The sequence below is a fragment of the Cyprinodon variegatus genome, unplaced genomic scaffold (genome assembly GCF_000732505.1).
Source record: "Cyprinodon variegatus isolate N-32 unplaced genomic scaffold, C_variegatus-1.0 Scaffold1043, whole genome shotgun sequence".
Classification (NCBI taxonomy): Eukaryota; Metazoa; Chordata; class Actinopteri; order Cyprinodontiformes; family Cyprinodontidae; genus Cyprinodon; species Cyprinodon variegatus.
Window position 1 is genome coordinate 222,153 of NW_015151496.1, and position 17,433 is coordinate 239,585.

The following is a 17,433-nucleotide window of genomic DNA, read 5'->3' on the forward strand; positions in this document are numbered from 1 at the left end:
AGAGGTTAGGGTGGATGTTCGAGCACAGTAAGCTTGTATAAGCAATGAGAACAGCAACAGCAAGAGCGTGCACGAGGAGAAATGGGCTCGTGCACGCTCTCACACATGCATTTTTTTTTCTAAGTGGAGAAGGCGGGTTATAAATTTGAGAAAATCCTCCATAATACCTCTAAAGTTGAATAAAATACATAAAGGAGGGTCTGTATGGATATTTATATTGCTATTATCCCCAATAATCAATATTTACCCTGGTTATAAATGTTTTCTCCCCCTCCATATAGCACAGCTTTAGTTTTAGATGTGATTTCTATGAAGAAGGAGATTCAAATGGCTGGGAGATTAAAAAAAGTGGTGATTTAAAGGAAAAAACATGAAGTAAAAGACACAAACAACCCATTTCGATTAGTGTAATAATTTAGTTGGATTAACAGTTTGACATTAAATTAAATCAATGTTTCATGGTTCTGTAAGCCCTTCCACTGCCGCCCAGAGATACTCCGCTGCTCCCATAAGGCATGTTAGGTTTGGGATCTTTGGATCGGAGCGGATCTGGTGGGTCAAAACCACATAGTTCCCAGACAGTCATCAATGTCTTTGTTGGAGTGTAGGTATGCGATCCTCTGTTTCACCCTGCATCAAACCCCCGCAGGGAAGCTGGAGGAGGAAGAGGAAGGGGTCGGTGCACCCAGTGTTCCCGGAGAACAGCGTTCTGTCTGGACTTGCAGAGTCAACCGGAGGGCATTCAGAAAACCTCCCAAAAATCTTTACTTCCTTTCATTGCACCTTTTTCTCGTCTCTGTGTCGGTCACAAAGGATCTTCCCCTCATTTCAGTTGCAGGTGAAACAGAGAAGTAGGAGAGTAAAATGGTGGAGTGAGATTTAAATCGGAGATTCCAAACTTTCCCTTGGAAAAGGAGAAACAAACGAGGAAGGAGCATGTGTCTCACAGACCCACGACCCTCTGGATGAGTCACAGTTACAGAGGGTGTTTGCTTTTTTTGGCCCGCTCTCTTCTCGAGGCCCAAGAAGGCCTCAAAAATCACAGGAATATTAACTCCACTGACCACAACTGGTTTGTGCAAATGAACGCTTGTAGGACAGGTGGAGAGGTAAAGGTGCATTCTGAGAGTCCATGCTGGTGTTTACCTCCTCTGTCCCGCTCTGAGGAAGCTAAGATGAGGTGGTGGGGGGAGGATTTAGTTGAAGAGGATGGAGTCAGGATCTCTATTGGCTATCTGCGCCATGTGCTTCAGGATGTCCTTCTTAGTGATGATTCCCAGAAGCCTCCTGAGAACAAGAAAAAGACGGTGATTTTTAAATGGCTCCTTTACAGAAAGGCTGAAATCTGAACATGTATTACAGAACATGGGATCATTCTACAGGGTTTATCCAGGAATGAGTAACTCTAATTTAATGCTTTTTAATGCTCTTTTAATGCCCTTAGAAATGTTAATGCCTTCAAGAAGTACTCTCTTATATATATATATATATATATATATATATATATATATATATATATATATATATATATATATATATATATATCAAAATCCTTCATCATCATACCGTCGACAGGCTGCAGCCACGTCGCACATTTCCTCTTTTTCCAGCCACTTTTTTGAAATTTGCATTTTCCCCATATTACCTTTTTTTTTTTATATAAACACATTCTTATCTTTCTTTATAAAGCACTTTAAATGCCACGATATAAACATTTAATGAATTTTAATGCCAATTAAGGCCTTATATTAAAAAATAATGATTTGATGACTTTTAATGATTTTTAATGACCCGGGGAAACCCTGTTCTAGTAGTGTCTGCTTCTAAAGGAAAACACATTAAAATGAAAGAAATGGGCCACTATTCTTAGCAGACTCTAAAAATGGGATGTACAAGTACAAAAGAACAGGAAGAAATCGCAACGCCCTGCAGTAGGCTTTTTTTTTTTGAGTTTAAGGTTTAAGATAAATATATTTAAAAAACAAAAAAATAAAATAAAATATCCTGTCACCTCTGATGCGACTGATGCGATTGTAACAGACTAAATCACTGCCTTGTGAACATCTTTAACGTCAATTGAACCTTTTTACCTTTTCTTCCATTTTAAACCCTAAACTTTGGTAGATTGAGCTGAAATATAATGTTGGAGAAAAGCATTCCCACACTGTCATACTGCCACCACCATGCTTCTGCTCATAAATGGTGATCAGGGTTAGCTTTCCACTACAAATAGCTTCCACACAAACCAGTTTACTGCACACGCCTTTGTTTGTACGTCTCATTTGCAGCCATAATTTAAATGTTTTTAAAGCTTAAAGTTGTAGGGAAATGTCTGTTCCGAACGTTGCATTTCCGAATTCTCCCGAGTGGTGCCCGACTTAACACGAGTGAATAAAGTGAATCTGATTGGTCGTTTATCAAGAGGGCAGGATTGTTGTGGCGGAAGGTTCACAAACAGTTTCGTTGTGGCCGGTTTGTCAGAAGCATCTTGCTAACCAGTTAGCAACTTAGTGCTAGCAGGTTCCCAATGGGAAATTCCATTGGGACCAATTAGCACTAAATTGGTGATTTAGAAACAACACTGTCAAGGAACGCTGTGGACAGAGGAAACATGCAAGAGGAGAGTTTTGTGTCGGAGGTCGTGGATGAGTCTCCTCCATGATAAATTTTTTATTTAGAGGAGGAAAGCGGGGATGAAGATGTTGTGTTTAATTTAGGTGTGAAGGCTGAGGTATAACTAACTGGCCTGCATAAGATAACGGAAAAAAACCCCCACAGATTTTAAGACAGGATTTGTATTTAAAATAGACATTTTCTTAATTTTTGGACAATTTTAACAATATTATGTTAAAGAGTACATTTATATACATTTTTAAGCCAGAATCAATCATAATGATCCAGGTTTTATCCCATACCATGAAATAATCCTGATCAAATAACTGAAGTTTAAGGTTAATAATTGAATCAGTGTGAAAAAAAAAAAATTGACTTGAAAATGTTTGGCTGCAAAGAAAATATCTGGTCTGAAGTTCATCTATTAAACATAAATCAAGCTTTCATCTTCTTAGATTAAACTACAGTTAATCCAAGAAACTTCTTTCTTTTTGCTTGAGCCTCTTTATAACATTTTTAAGCTTCTCTAACTTTCTTCCTCCCAAGTCAGAAAAACTGAATTCCTGCACGCCAACACATGGATCTGCTCTATAGACCTCCTTCTTGTGTTTCAGGGAGGAGAATCCTACAGGAGTTATCATGTCTGTCGACGGCCCGTCAGCGGACAGGAAGAACCGACGCTCTCAGCCACTGACTGAACCCTAAACTGTTCATTCATGAAGAATGATCCCCGGAGGGAAACGCACGAGGTTTAAAGTCAGGACTTACTGCAGGATTCACTTTTGATCTAACACACTTAAACTAAACCCTTTAAAGAGGCATGGATCTTAAAACTACAAAGGTTAGCATCTATTAAATTTCCCTCCTGAAGTTTGCTACTTCCTTAATCTCCTCCGCAAAACATGCAACCAAAACAAAAAAGATTCCATCTCTGCATTTTCTTAGTGTGCTCACATTGAAAACTACTTATAAAAGAAGGAACACTTACTGTTTATCCCCTTAAACCAGGAAACAGAGAAAGAAACATCTGTTTCACACCAAAACTTGACACGAAAACAGTTTAAAGGCTTTGAAGCTAAAAATCTCCCTGCTGCAGCCCACGCTGTCGGCGTCCCTCCTAAAAACCAACACAATGTCCCCGGGACAGAAAGACACGAAGGGGAACCACAGGCCGCATCATCGCTTGCGCATGTTGGTCGTCGGGGAAACAGTGCGAATGTGCAAAGACTTCCAGTTCTAAATGCTGAAAGCCTCATTTGAATGTTTTAGATAAGGTCTGACCCTGTGGGTGAAGTGCTGACCTTAGGCAGCAGGCTGCCAAGTTTCTGCTCTCAGTCAAACATCTTCAATCCAGCTATTGATAAAAGCTGCTTCAAAACGTTTCAATGCTGCAACAATGACATCTCCTCGTTTATTAATGTTTTAATGCAGCAGCATTAGGCTGAGCTGAAAAGTTAAGAAAAAAAAGATGCACCTTTCATTCTGATCATTTCTTCTCATAAATTTGAAACTTTAGGATTGAATTCATCTGAAGGTGTTTTTTTTTGTTTTTTTTGTAAGCGGTTCAGAAAATTTGTGCTTTGAATTTGGCTGCATATATTTTTATTTTTACCCCATTCTTGTTGTTTAACTGGATTTATTTATTGCCCTTCTTGTTTTCTCCCTGTCCTGTGTTGTTTTTATACACAGTTTCAACTACAGTTGGGTTAAAAGCACCTTAATAATAATAAAGTAGTAGCTAAAAAACAACTAAGAACTGAATCTTTGTTCTCTTGTGAGGCATTAAATAATAGAACCGGTTAATTTCTCTGGATGGCTCCATAAAATTATTTAAAATGACTTGGAGACCTCTAATAATTAATTACTTTGAATCTTCAACATATCTAAATGAGTTTGATGAACATGTACTCATCCTTGTGGATCCTGGAGATAAAAAAAAAAAAAACTAATTTATTCCAGTTTATAGAAACACTCCACAAAATCAAATACAAAATATTTCACAAAGCTGGGTTTTGTTATGTGTAATAAAGCCACAGATCATAAGACCTAACACATAAATATGATTTATGATTAGGTTAATAAGTAAAGGGCCACCCCATTACAATACATGTAATTTAATATGCTTTTAACCAATTCTTTTAAAGCATAAAGGGCTGGTTATACAACCGCTGCAGGGTGCCGCAGATATGACTTAGACAGATTTATTTGTCATTTTGTATAAACAAGTGTAAAACAAAAAGAAATTTAATTTAGAACAGCTCTCTGGACAATTTCCTTTTTCTAAAAGTGCAGCCTTGAAAAATAGTAAAAGAATATATATATATAAAAACAGTTATATAACTTTTTTTTAATATGATATATTTTTTATATGATTTGATGCAGATATTTTGGTTTTACGCCCAATATTGAAGCGTCATCTGCGCTATGTTGTTCCACGCCACAAGGCAAGAGGGACAATCGGGAACTAGCTGTGGGTCTAGATACCGCCGAAGCGATGAGGAAGTGGAAAAACGCAAGGAGCAAGTTTGTGAGACAACGGGGGGACATCCAGGTGGAAAAAGGGTCCCAGCGTTCTTGCGCACCTCGCTCTGCTGGCTGGTCCATCTTCACGAGTCGTTTACCACTACGTTGCTCATAGAAATAAACCAATCCGGTAAGGTACCAAACAGGAGATACGCATAGTGTAGAGCGGATGTAGATTTGACCAATCAGATGCCTTCTGTCTGCAGTACTGTCTGCAGTCACCTACAATATTGTTCAATATTTAACTTCAACACACAGCCTTTACCTGTGTTCTGTCATGGCGGATTTGTATTGATAGAATTTTAAAAATAATACAGCAGTTTCAATTCTGTTTGGTGTCTAAACCAGATCCAGGTCAAGAGCTAAAGGGTTGTACTGATGGCTAAACACCCCCCCGCCCCACCTAGAAAAGAAAAAACACTAAATCGCCTTTTTAACCCTTAAGAAAAAGTGAATCTATCTCAGTCAGTAAGAGGCAGTAAAGCCACACATGAATATCGTACCCATTATGTGTGACCAGACACTGGCGAAGCCCCAGTTTCCTGAAAATGTCCACGGTGATATCCATGGGCGTGTGGTCCGTGACCGTGAAGGGGCTCAGATCCATTATGTTTCTGAGGCGCAGCTGAGGGGGGGCTTCAGGCGGCTGGGCGGGGGTGTGCTCTGTGAAAACCACTTTGGAGGCGCTGACGATGCCGTCCTGTCGCTTCCTGGCGTTATCTGATAGGAGACGCAAACACAGAGGATTAGAGATTAAACACAGACATTCCTAACCTCAGATAATGGAGTTTTTTTAAACCTTGAAAGGAACTAATACTCCTTTTAGAGCAAAAGACCATTTTTAACCATTAACTTAAGTGTTTCAGACACTGAAGCCCCTCTCTAAAGTGGAAGATTTGCTCGTTAGCCTTTTAATCCAAGCTAACAACCAAGATTAAATGTTTCTAATGTTTGAAGCCCTTAAAGCAGAACATCAGCTAAACTCCAAATGTCACAGAGGTCTGAAATCTGGATAAAAACATGTCAATATTTTTTTATGACGTCTCATTCATCAGCTATAGTATTCACTCTAAATGTACTGTTTCAATGCCGACCTATTGAGATGAGCAGGTCTCTTCTGAGCACAAATCCCACCAGCCTTTGGGACTCCGGCGAGACAACGACGGGGAAGCCGCTGAAGTGGGTGCTCTCTACCAAGGTCTAGGACAGAATAAAATATCTATTATCTGTAAATCAAGAATAAGTGTCTTGTAAAGGAATTAACAAGAAGCAACACTCTTTTGATGGTGTTATACGCGTTTTCAGGCGTCCATACCTCCACTTCCCCCACAGTCATGCCGTCCTGCGTGAGCACAGCCAGGGCAGGGTCCCCCCTCCTCGGCCTCATCACGTCCACGGCCAGGCTGCTGTGCTGAAACTCCTCTTTGGCCTCCAGGAACGGGTAACCGTTCAACCTAATGTGGGCCTGCAGATAGAAATGAGGGTTTAGTTTGAGCTAAAGTTTAAAAAATGAAAAGCAAACGGAGAAAAGAGATGTCTGACAATATGGAGGCAGATCAAAGGTTTTCATTAATAGAAACCTCACCTCATATATTCCCTCCCTTCCAAAGGCGTCCGCCACCCATTTGCTGGTCATGGTCGCAGCCATGAGGGGGACGATGTACTCCAAGCCGCCGGTCAGCTCAAACATGATGACCACGAGTGACACCGTCATTCTGGTCACCCCACCTGAAACCAAAAAGGAGGCGGGACGAGGTTAGGGCACATCTAGCTGTCGCGGCTTCAGGAAAACAAAAACATATGAGGTCGTGTTTTGTTCAGTTTTTAGTAGTGATGGGCCTTCATCATCTTTAACGGCAGACTTTTATCTGGCGATAAAAAAATATCGCCGTTAATCTATTCTCACAGTTGGGTTGGGAGCTGGGGCTATACTAATGATGACTTTAAACTTGACGTTTTAGCACGGGTGTATATCTAGGCAAGAACAACATCAGTCGTCCAACCAGGTAGGGGTCTGTGAAATTACCACACTGAACATGAATTGCTGACTTGGGTACAGCTATAAAGACACCAGGATTACTTCTGGGAAAATGTATTTTCAAGAAGATTCACAATGGACCAGACCAAACACTGCAAAAATGATCTAGAAATAAGTAAGAATTTCTTAAATTAAGTGCATTTATCCTTACTTTAAGTGGGTAAATTAAATAGTTTGCCAACTGAATGAGTACTTTTACTCCTAAAATAAGACAATTAGATAATATGCACTTGAAATAAGACAATGCAATTGTGTTTTCTTATTTTAAATCTAAATTATCTTGTTCCATTGGCAAAATGTCTCTTTTACCTCCTCAATTCAAGAACAAATGCACTTATTTAAAGAAAAAATGACTTATCTAGATTTTGATTATTTCCAGCACCTTTTGCAATGTGGAATTGGTTTCATGCAGGAGTTCTTTCAGTACCCCCTAAAGGCATGTAGGCTATGTTATGTAATCTAAATTTCATTTAACCACGAATGATTACCACAACATTGTGTTTGCTTCGTGATGATTGCTTTGGTGAATGTGGGTCAAGTGGGACGCTTTATGAAAATGTAGCTCCATGGTATTTATTTAGCCTGTTTCATTTCTAGAGCTATAGTTTCATATGATACATTTTTAAAACTTTGGGATCTTCACATCACAAGAAACATTCTAAATATTATCCTAAAATGCTGTTTAATCTAAATTAATTCCAAGATTACAGTGATATTAATCTAGATTAAAAATTTTAACACAGTGGAATCCGTTTATAGTGGTCACGGATATAGTAATCAACCACTTACATAAATCAAAATGATTGGGACAGAATCATTTCTATGCAAATACTGTTTAAATAATTTATTTATAGTAATCAAGAAATCTGCTTACAGTGTTCATGTTTGGCCATTTTATGAATGTAAACGTGCAAAAATAATTTTAAAATTACTAGGGGTGTCAAAAATAATCGATTCAGCGATGCATTGCAATGCGGGGCATGCACGATTCAGCATCGATGCGGCAACGTGCCATAATCGATTATGTTACTGTTTATTTTCTGGCCTCAAATGGACAAGTTGTGAGGTTTCAATTACTTCCGGGGGCATACCAACAACAATCAAGATGGCTGAGGCGGAGGGAGATGACCGCGATAGACGGGTAGGCCTAATTAAAAACGCACCAAAAAGCTTGGAAAGCGGATATCTGGGCACATTTCGGATTTTACAAAGTCAATGGGATTTTGATGCATCACAATGCATCGTAGAATCAAATCGAATCGTTACCTGGTGAATCGTAATTGAATCGAATCGTGAGGGCAGTGCCAATGCACACCCCTAAAAATTACGTGTACAACTTGGAGGTACAAGAGCTCTTTGGTGCGGGTACCAGTGCGGCGCGCAGTGAGAAGGAGGAGGAGGAGACTGTTGTTCCTTTCAGAGCTGAGATGAGGAATCTAGTTTGCAACATGTCTCCTGCATGTTGGTTTCAAAAACTTGGACCTTTTACATCATTTTGAAAAAGAAGTGAACTTGGTGTTGGATAACACTCTGATCCAGGGAACCATGGATAAATATTAAGTGATTTCTTAATGCGGCGCAGCAGATCTGCAACAGAAACCAGAGGTAGGCTAGCTTTAATTTTCTGTAGCCTATGTAGTTATCTTCTATGTTGTTGTTTCAAACTTTATGTTCAGGCATGTTAAAAAAAATGTACCGGGGACACAGCAGAGCTCACACACAAAATTTACATAGGCCTACTGTAGGCTATCAGAGTTATGTCCGCACACTGCACAGTACCGTGCTGCAGTGTTGCCAACTCCTCAGTAAGGAAAGTAGCTATTGGCTGTGCTTTAAGTCGCTGAATGACGTCATTGCCTAATTTGCATAATATATTTTTTTTTTCAACTTTTGTTTACTTTTTCTTTTCCCCTTGTGGTCCACTAAGGAGCTTAAAAATCATGGTAAAATATTAACATTTTTAACCATAAAATTTTTTACATTTTATTAACATTAATCTAAATGGAACAAAAAAGGCAACAAAGAACCAATGACAATGTGAGCAAATAATGGTCAATATTGTTATTTTTTTTTTTCAAACTAATTAGATTTCCCTGTGCTGTGCTTGAGTGGGTCCTCATCATGTTGGTCAAGGCTCTCTATGGCAGGTTCAGCAACTGAGGGAGCTGACTTCAGCATGATCAACGTGCGTCGTCAATCCCTGCACATGCGAGCGGTTCATTTGCGGTCTGGAAGCTGAGGGTAAACATGCTGTGGCTCTGACTGCAGCGCTCAGAGGGAGTGCTGCAGAAGCGGGAGAACGGGGTTCGGACGGGTAGGTGCACCACAGCAGACACCAGGAAAGTCGCTAGATTTGTCGCTAGTCGCTTTTTGAAAAAGAGTCGCTGGAGGGGTCTGAAAAGTCGCTAAATATAGCGACAAAGTTGCTGAGTTGGCAACACTGCCGTGCTGTGATTAAATTTGTTTCAAACTTTACTTTCAGACTTGTTTTAAAATGCACCGACGGCACAGCAAAGCCGACGCACAGCACATAATAATTAAGTAATTAAACTTGCATGGCACCGTAATGAAATTCAGTAAATGCGGAAGCTATCCATTTCATTTCATTTTTGTCATTGAAAAACCATACAAATGGCATTTAGATGATATTCTGCATAAAATAAGTGAAATAACGGTAAATTTTAGTAATCAACTGCTGATAGTGTTCAAATTGGCTCTGCACCAACGTGTTCACTATAAGCGGATTCCACGGTATATGCCCACTAGTTTTTAGCTTTATAACTTGAACAACTAAAATACAACTGTACTTTGTATTGTGCAAGAAAAGACAACGAGCAGCAGCAGAGCTGATTGAATACTGTAGAGATTTCTGCTTGGTTTCCTTTTTTACTCAGATACCAAGACTCTTGAATTTGTACAAAAAAAGGAATTTTTACTTAAATGGTTCATGCATCTATCCTTTAAGCATGAGGAAAAAAATTATTTCTACAAATGAAGTGTATATAAAAACAGAGAAAAAAGGGAATCATCAAATAAGTCTCTGGTACTGAACAAATGAAACATTCGCAATTTAGGGTCATATTCCCAATAGATAATCAGAGCTGTACAGAACATTAACTCTGCTAACTTCAATCCACACAAATGATGAACATAGAAGCTCCGGCTTCTCTCTATATTTAGGGATTAGCTATTCAGCTGAATGATTTGGAGTCCTTTGGATCCCCCTTCGTTGTACCTTTCAATCATTTTAAATCCCTGTTCTGAGATATAAAGCCCTGGGATGCATAATAAATCTAAGAGAGGAAGAATGACGTCTACTAAAAGGCCTCTGAGTGATTACTAAAGACACAGTCTTAAAAAAGGAGGGAAATTCAAATTGATTCAATTCTTTTTTAAGTCAGAAGTGCACTTTTATCACTGAATGTGAGCAGTTATTGAATGTCTCCATGTTTGTTTTTACCCATACTCATCCCCTAGCTACTATTGTTCTTATCGTTTTCATTTCCAAGAAGGACTGAACACCTAATCTTAACCCGTTTGTCATGTTCAACCTCCACATTCCCAGAATGCCGCCACGCAGAGCCTCCACAGGACATCCTTATCCAACATCCAAACAGCTGCCTGCTTCTACTCAGCTCCAAGCTCCTTCTGGACGCTCAGAGGAAACCGTCCAGCATCACCTTTCTGTCTTTGGTTTGTTTTCCTAACAGCACATATTTCCTGTTTGTTTGTTTGTTTTTAATGACGACATTAGATAAAAATAACTGTGACAATAACAGCAAAGATCCACTGAGATCCAGACCTCACCTAAACAAGCGGCGGCTCCGACCATTGCGTACAGCCCTGGTGTGATGCAGTCTGCTCCTGGGGAGCACCATCCTCTGAAGATGAGCCAGTCGTGGTTGTAGTACGCCAGCTGCTCCATGCCCACGCCCAGCAGCCTGCCGGCTATGGCTCCCACAGCCATACTGGGGATGAAGAGGCCGGAGGGAACCTGGGTGGACATGAGAAATGAATCTCCAGCTTTTATTCCTGATGAAAAATGGCCTTCTTCGATGAAAGCGGGACACGTGTTCCAATGTGGCTGCTGGTTTTATCAAAGCCAGTTGCTGCGGTCTTTTCACATGTTTAGTTCTCCCACAGAATCCGTGGGGGGAAAACATTGGAAACCACAGATGGTGAGTTCAGAGAGGAGGAATGACAATTTAACAGGCAGCTAAATACACTTATCTTCAAGCCGTGTGTCCTGAACTGACCTTCATGCCGAAGGTGATCACAGTGATCAGGATCTTAAAGATCAGGGCCAGGGCCAGCTGCCACAGGGCCGTGTAGAGGCCTTCTCCTGCCGGACGGTCAGCCAGGCTGTCCAAGCCTGTGTCAGACGTGTTCGCTGGCTGCGAGCGGGTAAAAAAAAATCCAAGCACAACATTTACAAAAGTCTAGAGTATTCGTATACAAACATCCCTCCTAAACAGTTTCACAAAAAATTTAACTCTAAGTACATATTTCTTAAAATAAGTGCATTTTATCTTGAATTATTTGGGTGAGTTAGGAAAAATGGCAAAAGAAAATATATGATTTACATTTAGAATAAATTTTGGATAAGAGTCTCTAATTTCAGGTCCATAATATCTAATCTTCTTATTTTAAGGGTTAGAATACACATTCCACAGGTACATCATCTTATTTACATACTCAAATTGAGGGTAAATACACTTAATTAAATAAATTTGTATTCATTTTTAGATTGTTTCTGCAGTCTGGCGCAGGGAGTCGTGTGCTGACCTGCTTGTAGCCACACAGCTGAGAGGAGTCCAGCAGGGAGCAGTCATTGAAAAGCTCAGAGATCAGCTCTGCTCCACTCATCCTGGTGTAACTGTTTGGGAAGGCCATCAGGGCGGTCGCCGCGGTGACCACGAGCACCTCTATGACGGGGTAGTGGCCGAGCCGGGTGGTTTTCCCTGCCGGACGCACACAGACAGACAAATTAGTCAGCATGCACAGAGAAAGGATTAACGTTCTGTTTGGCTGACACCACTTACGTAATCTGCACCATGCGATGTTGGCCTTGATGAACAGCGCCCCCCAGAGGCCTCCGAATATCCCCAGCAGGATGAAAGGGGCCAGCTCCACCAGGTGCCAGGGGGCGTGAAACTCCACGTAAAACAGCACGAGGCGGCTGTTTCCGAAGGGGTTGATTGAGCGCAGGGTGAAGGCCGCCACCAGGGCGGCGAAGAACGAGCGCCAGAGGGTCTTCAGGGGGAAGTAATAACTCACCTAACGGGGGTCAGAGAGACAGAGATTCATGCTGAGGATCAGAGGGTCAGAATGAAGCAGAAAGTAAAGAGAAGGAAGCTTTTATTCAGAGAAAGAATAATTTTACAATACAGTGGCCTGCTAAAGTATTCACACCCCTTAAGTCTTTTCATTTTGACAATCACATCTGTCTATGTAGATGATATGTAGTCTTATCACAGATAGAAGCAGGAAAAAACTAACACTGTTTTTAATATGTAATAGAAAATTGCATCTGCATTATTATATATTGTAGTTTATTAATACAGTGGTGGTAGTGAAATGTATTAATATAAAGTTAGGCTCCTATTGTAGTATGGGAAATATTAATGGACTAAAATAACATGTTGTATTTTTAAGTTCATTCCATTGTATGTTTTTATTTTAATTCTGTATTTCTATTATTATTATAGACTTTTATGAAGCTTAAGTTATTCATATGATGCATTGGTACGGACCTGAGAAGGAATGATTACAGTATAAAACTGTAACTAATGGGGATAATCAATAAACAAAAAAACTAATAAAAATAGGGATTTTATGTGATAGAACAACTCAAAGCAGGGCAGAATGTGGCTACTTTTCTGTCTCCAATTCTCTGTTATCAATCTAGAGACTGAACTCTTCCTCTTATCTTTTATTTTTAGTAACTGAAGTTGAGGCAGATCAGAGAGGAAATATCTCAGAACACCAGATTATTGACTGAACTTTGACTAGGCCGCTGCACCACATGAGAAACCAATTGAATGTGACTCTGGATATTTAAGATTGGATGGAACATATGCGCTTATATGATTATCTTCTAGGATTCCCTTCCCAAGGCTGACCGCCTGCCCAGTCCCTGCTGAAGAAAAAAATCTCCATAGCATGATGCTGCTACCACCAGGCTGATCAGAGGCGTAGAGGTTTTTAACTTTCAGCTACACTGATTACAATTTCTATCAAACCAGATATTTAACAGGAACAGGGTTTATACAGGAATGAGTAACTGTTATTTAATGCTTTTTAATGCTCTTTTAATGCTCTCATATCTAATTTTAATGCCATTTAATGCTAAAGAGAGGTGGATGAAGGGACGGGGCTTTGCATTTCCCCATTCTCTAGCTTTTTTCTCCGTCTGGAGGTTCTTTTCCTAACATACGGCTTTACGATTAACCGGCAGCAGTGCCACGCAAATATATTGGGATATAATATATCAGATGAAATTGCTTTTATAATCTTTTTTTTTTTAAATACATTTTATTATTTTAATGCCAATTAAGGCATAATTACTTAATTTAAAATAATAATTTAATGACTTTAAAGACCCTAAGAAAAGAGTCAGAGGAAGGAGGCACATTTGACTGCATGTCACTTGTTTAAGGTAAAGTAAAAGTTTTTCACTTCCATACAGAAACCCCACATTCATATCTTCAGGTAACACAGAGTACATGTCAGACTTTCGGTTGTGCTGTTCTTTTTTCATCTCGTTACAGGTGATGAAGCAGACTGAAAATGTTTTGTCACTATCTCCTTTCTATCTCTTCTTTCTTTCATCTTTTCTCTTTTTTTTCTTCTTCTTCTGTTTTTCTGCTCTATTTACATTGCAGTGTCCATATAAACTTCAAAACTCCCTGCATATTTATAATAAAGCAATTTATATGCATGAAACAAGTGGAGCAATATGGCAATTGCCGTACTGCTACACTTGTGAAAGTAAAATCTGTTGGGCTCTTTTTGGCATCAAGACAATTATTCTTATTGCCACATTGCCAGACAGGACACTGTTAAAAAAAATAAAAAATAAAAAAAATAAATAAATAAATAAAGTAAAAGTTTTTCATCTGCTTATCTTTAACTATGCACTAAATGAGAAAAATGCAAACACATTAATAGGGTAGGAATATTTCTGTAACCCACTGCAATGAATATTTTTCATAAAATTAATCAACCCAAATTAATAAAGTATGAATAAGACGCTCCTCTCTATATCAGAATTATTTTCTCTCACTGAAATGTTAATACCAAGACGTGCCAAAAATACACCCCGACTTTCCAAACTATTGCAGCAATAATTTATTCCCACTTTATTTCATCCTAATTGGCTGCCAGCGTGCACTCATTCCAGTACAGAGTCACACGGTTGGGAAAGAATAAGAACAAGACGAGTAAACAATAAGAAACTAATTTCCATCTGCTGTGTCATCTGGTGGTGATAAATCCACTGGCACTTTAATTGGTGCTCTGATGCAGGAAGGGAAAATAAAAAGAAGATTCTTTCCCGAGCCGTGCTGCATATGAGACAGAGTAGAAGAGCAGGAGGGAACGCTTCATTTCTAAACCTCCTCCACCCACCTCCTCCAGACTGAACAGGACTCCTCCGATGGGAGCGCCAAACGCCACGGACACTCCGACTGCTGCCGCTGCTGATAAAACCTACGGGGAGCAGAAAACACAACAACTGAGACTGAATCCACTGAAAACAGAAGACAAGGAGAAGACAGCTGGTGACTGTTGGATGCTGGAGCAGCAGCGGGTTAATGACGGACAGATCTCATAGAAAATCAAACATAAACTGGACATGGCTGCTATTAAACCTGAAATGATCCAAAAGCAAGAGAAAATAGATCCTGGGTATGGTGCATTGTCCTTTTTTTTAGAAGCACAAAAAAAAAACTAAACAATGGGCTAATACTCATCTTTAAGAACAGATGCTACAATTTGTTGGCTGGATTTTATCTGCACAAATCCCTTTGTTCCATGAGCCAAATATTGGATGTATTTGTAGATCTCAAGAGGAGAAACGATCTGGACGATAAGCGATTTAAAAAAAAAGCTTACACTGATTTTTTATTTAATAACTGAAATTTTCAGGCGTTAAAAGGTCCCAAAATATCTTTAAAAATATTTCATAAAGCCTGTGAAATAAAAACTTATTGCAGATCACCCAGGATTAAGGTATCGATGCCAAAAGATCAGCAGGCCGATCAATCGTTGCCTAGTGAATTTTCTTTTCTTTTTTATCTTTACATTAAAAAAATAAATAAAAGTAAATAAAAATAAAATTTAAAAAATAAAGATTTTAAATGCATGCAGTAATTCAGGATTCTGCATTTATTTCTGAAAATAAATTAAAAAAAATAAAAACTTAAAATCCCAAAAGAACAGGAGCTGAACACTAAAAAAGTAGAGGTGTAAATCACACCCATCATGGCGATTCGATTCAGTATCAATTTCCTGACCCAACGATACGATTATTTTCGATACTTAAGTATCCGCCATGTCTGTCTTGTCTACTGTTTACGCGTGTGTGTGTGTGTGCATGGGGAAAGAGGGTAGGGTTAAAGGAAGCGAGGTAGGAGGGCAAAATAGGTTTAGCGCCACCGCAGCACTGGAGTCAGAATTACATCCAGGAGCAAATGGATGAAAATAGACCGGAGGATTAAAAAAAAAAAGGAATCGATTCTCTTGCGGACGTATCGATGCATTGGAACGTCGTCTATTGCATCGATTCATCGATACAAAACGATTATTATTCACACCCCTATTGAAAAGGTTTATAAAAGGTGAGCCTGCAGGTTTGCAAACATTATTTAAGACTGAATTAGTGTTGAAACAATCGGATTAATCGTAAACTAATTTAATAATCAATTGATCAACTGGAGTATTGAGAATATAAAACATTCCTTTAGCTGACAGAGCTAAAGGAATGTTTAGAGCAATTATATATAAATTGTAAAAAAAAAAATATATAGCATTTAAGATAAAAAAAAATAAATAAAAAATTTCGTATATCAAAATGCTCTATCCTGAAGTCCTCAAGTGGAAAAGTTTTAGTTTCACCTGGTTTAATTTAATTCAAAAAATTAGGGAACCTTTGAATATCCAATTATTAATCGATTAATTGAAACAATAATCGACAGATTAATCATTAATTAACCAATGCAGATACTGTCAGGTTGATGAGCCTACCCATTATTTTAATCCCTGAAATGGAAGCTGCTCTACAAAAAAATCTGCATAGAAACAAAACAATAAAAAATAGCAAATAAACAGAATGTACTCATGAATTAGTGAATCTGTGCAGGAATCGATTGTGAACCGATGCCAATACAGGGGGAAAAAAAACACAAAATATTGTGTATTGTATTACCGATGTATAGATCTACTGTTAATAGAACGGACAGACCCAATACCAGATATAGTTATGCAAGCTTAGAATAACATTCTAAACATAAACATGGAGGACTGCCTGTACTCGTCAGAGGAGCCAGTTTATGTCCAGCCTGGTAGGAAATCCTTCTGTTCCTATGAAAACTACTATTATTATTAGAAAGGTGAGAATTTGACTTTTTTATATAACTATTATCAAAACTTAAAACTCCGTTAGTAGTTCCAAAAAGAACCAGCACACATTCCAAGCATTCGAACATACTTAATCATTAATCGTTATTATCAACCCTTTTCATTTAAAAACAAGTGCAGTTAAAGGACAATATTAGAGATTTGTTCTTACAAAATAAAAGCCCAGATAACTGTTATAACCCACTGATAGATTTAAAACCTGATCTAGACAAAGAAATGGCCTGATGAGAGCTTAATTTAAAAAAATAAACTAACAAACAATAAACCTTAAGACTCTTGTTTCTCAGTAACAGAGAATAAAGCTAATTTAAAATTATCTGAGTAAATAGGGAAACAACCAGACCGTCCTTTTCTTTATAAAGTGAGGAACTAAAGGTAAAAGCTTTGAGTTTTTATGCACCCTTAATCTGGAAAACACTTTCAGAAAAAAAATAATAATTTTAAATCACAGCTAAAGACCATCCTGTTTAGAGCTGCCTTTGATTAGTAGCCAGCAAACTAATTAAAGGAGAATTCCGGTTTTTAACACTTTTAGCCCATTTTCTGTAGTATCCAGGATGAAATCGAATGATCGACACCAAAATTTTGACAATTGGTCCTGTCTCTGCTTTTTGGCTCAT

The 17,433-nt window shown here is 38.7% G+C and overlaps 1 protein-coding gene across 1 annotated transcript in view; it reads right to left on the bottom strand.

Moving 5' to 3' along the window:
- Nucleotides 1–383: 383 nt before the first annotated feature.
- Nucleotides 384–17,433, bottom strand: part of clcn5 (chloride channel, voltage-sensitive 5) — a 45,117-nt gene continuing 28,067 nt past the window's right edge. The window contains exons 8-17 of the mRNA XM_015399721.1: nt 14,804–14,884; nt 12,217–12,451; nt 11,960–12,135; nt 11,431–11,568; nt 10,982–11,168; nt 6,722–6,864; nt 6,452–6,601; nt 6,231–6,336; nt 5,640–5,856; nt 384–1,287 (exon numbers count right to left, since the gene is read on the bottom strand). Coding sequence (XP_015255207.1) covers nt 1,197–1,287; nt 5,640–5,856; nt 6,231–6,336; nt 6,452–6,601; nt 6,722–6,864; nt 10,982–11,168; nt 11,431–11,568; nt 11,960–12,135; nt 12,217–12,451; nt 14,804–14,884 — 1,524 coding nt within the window. The 3' untranslated portion in view covers nt 384–1,196. The remainder of the gene's footprint in view (nt 1,288–5,639; nt 5,857–6,230; nt 6,337–6,451; nt 6,602–6,721; nt 6,865–10,981; nt 11,169–11,430; nt 11,569–11,959; nt 12,136–12,216; nt 12,452–14,803; nt 14,885–17,433) is intronic.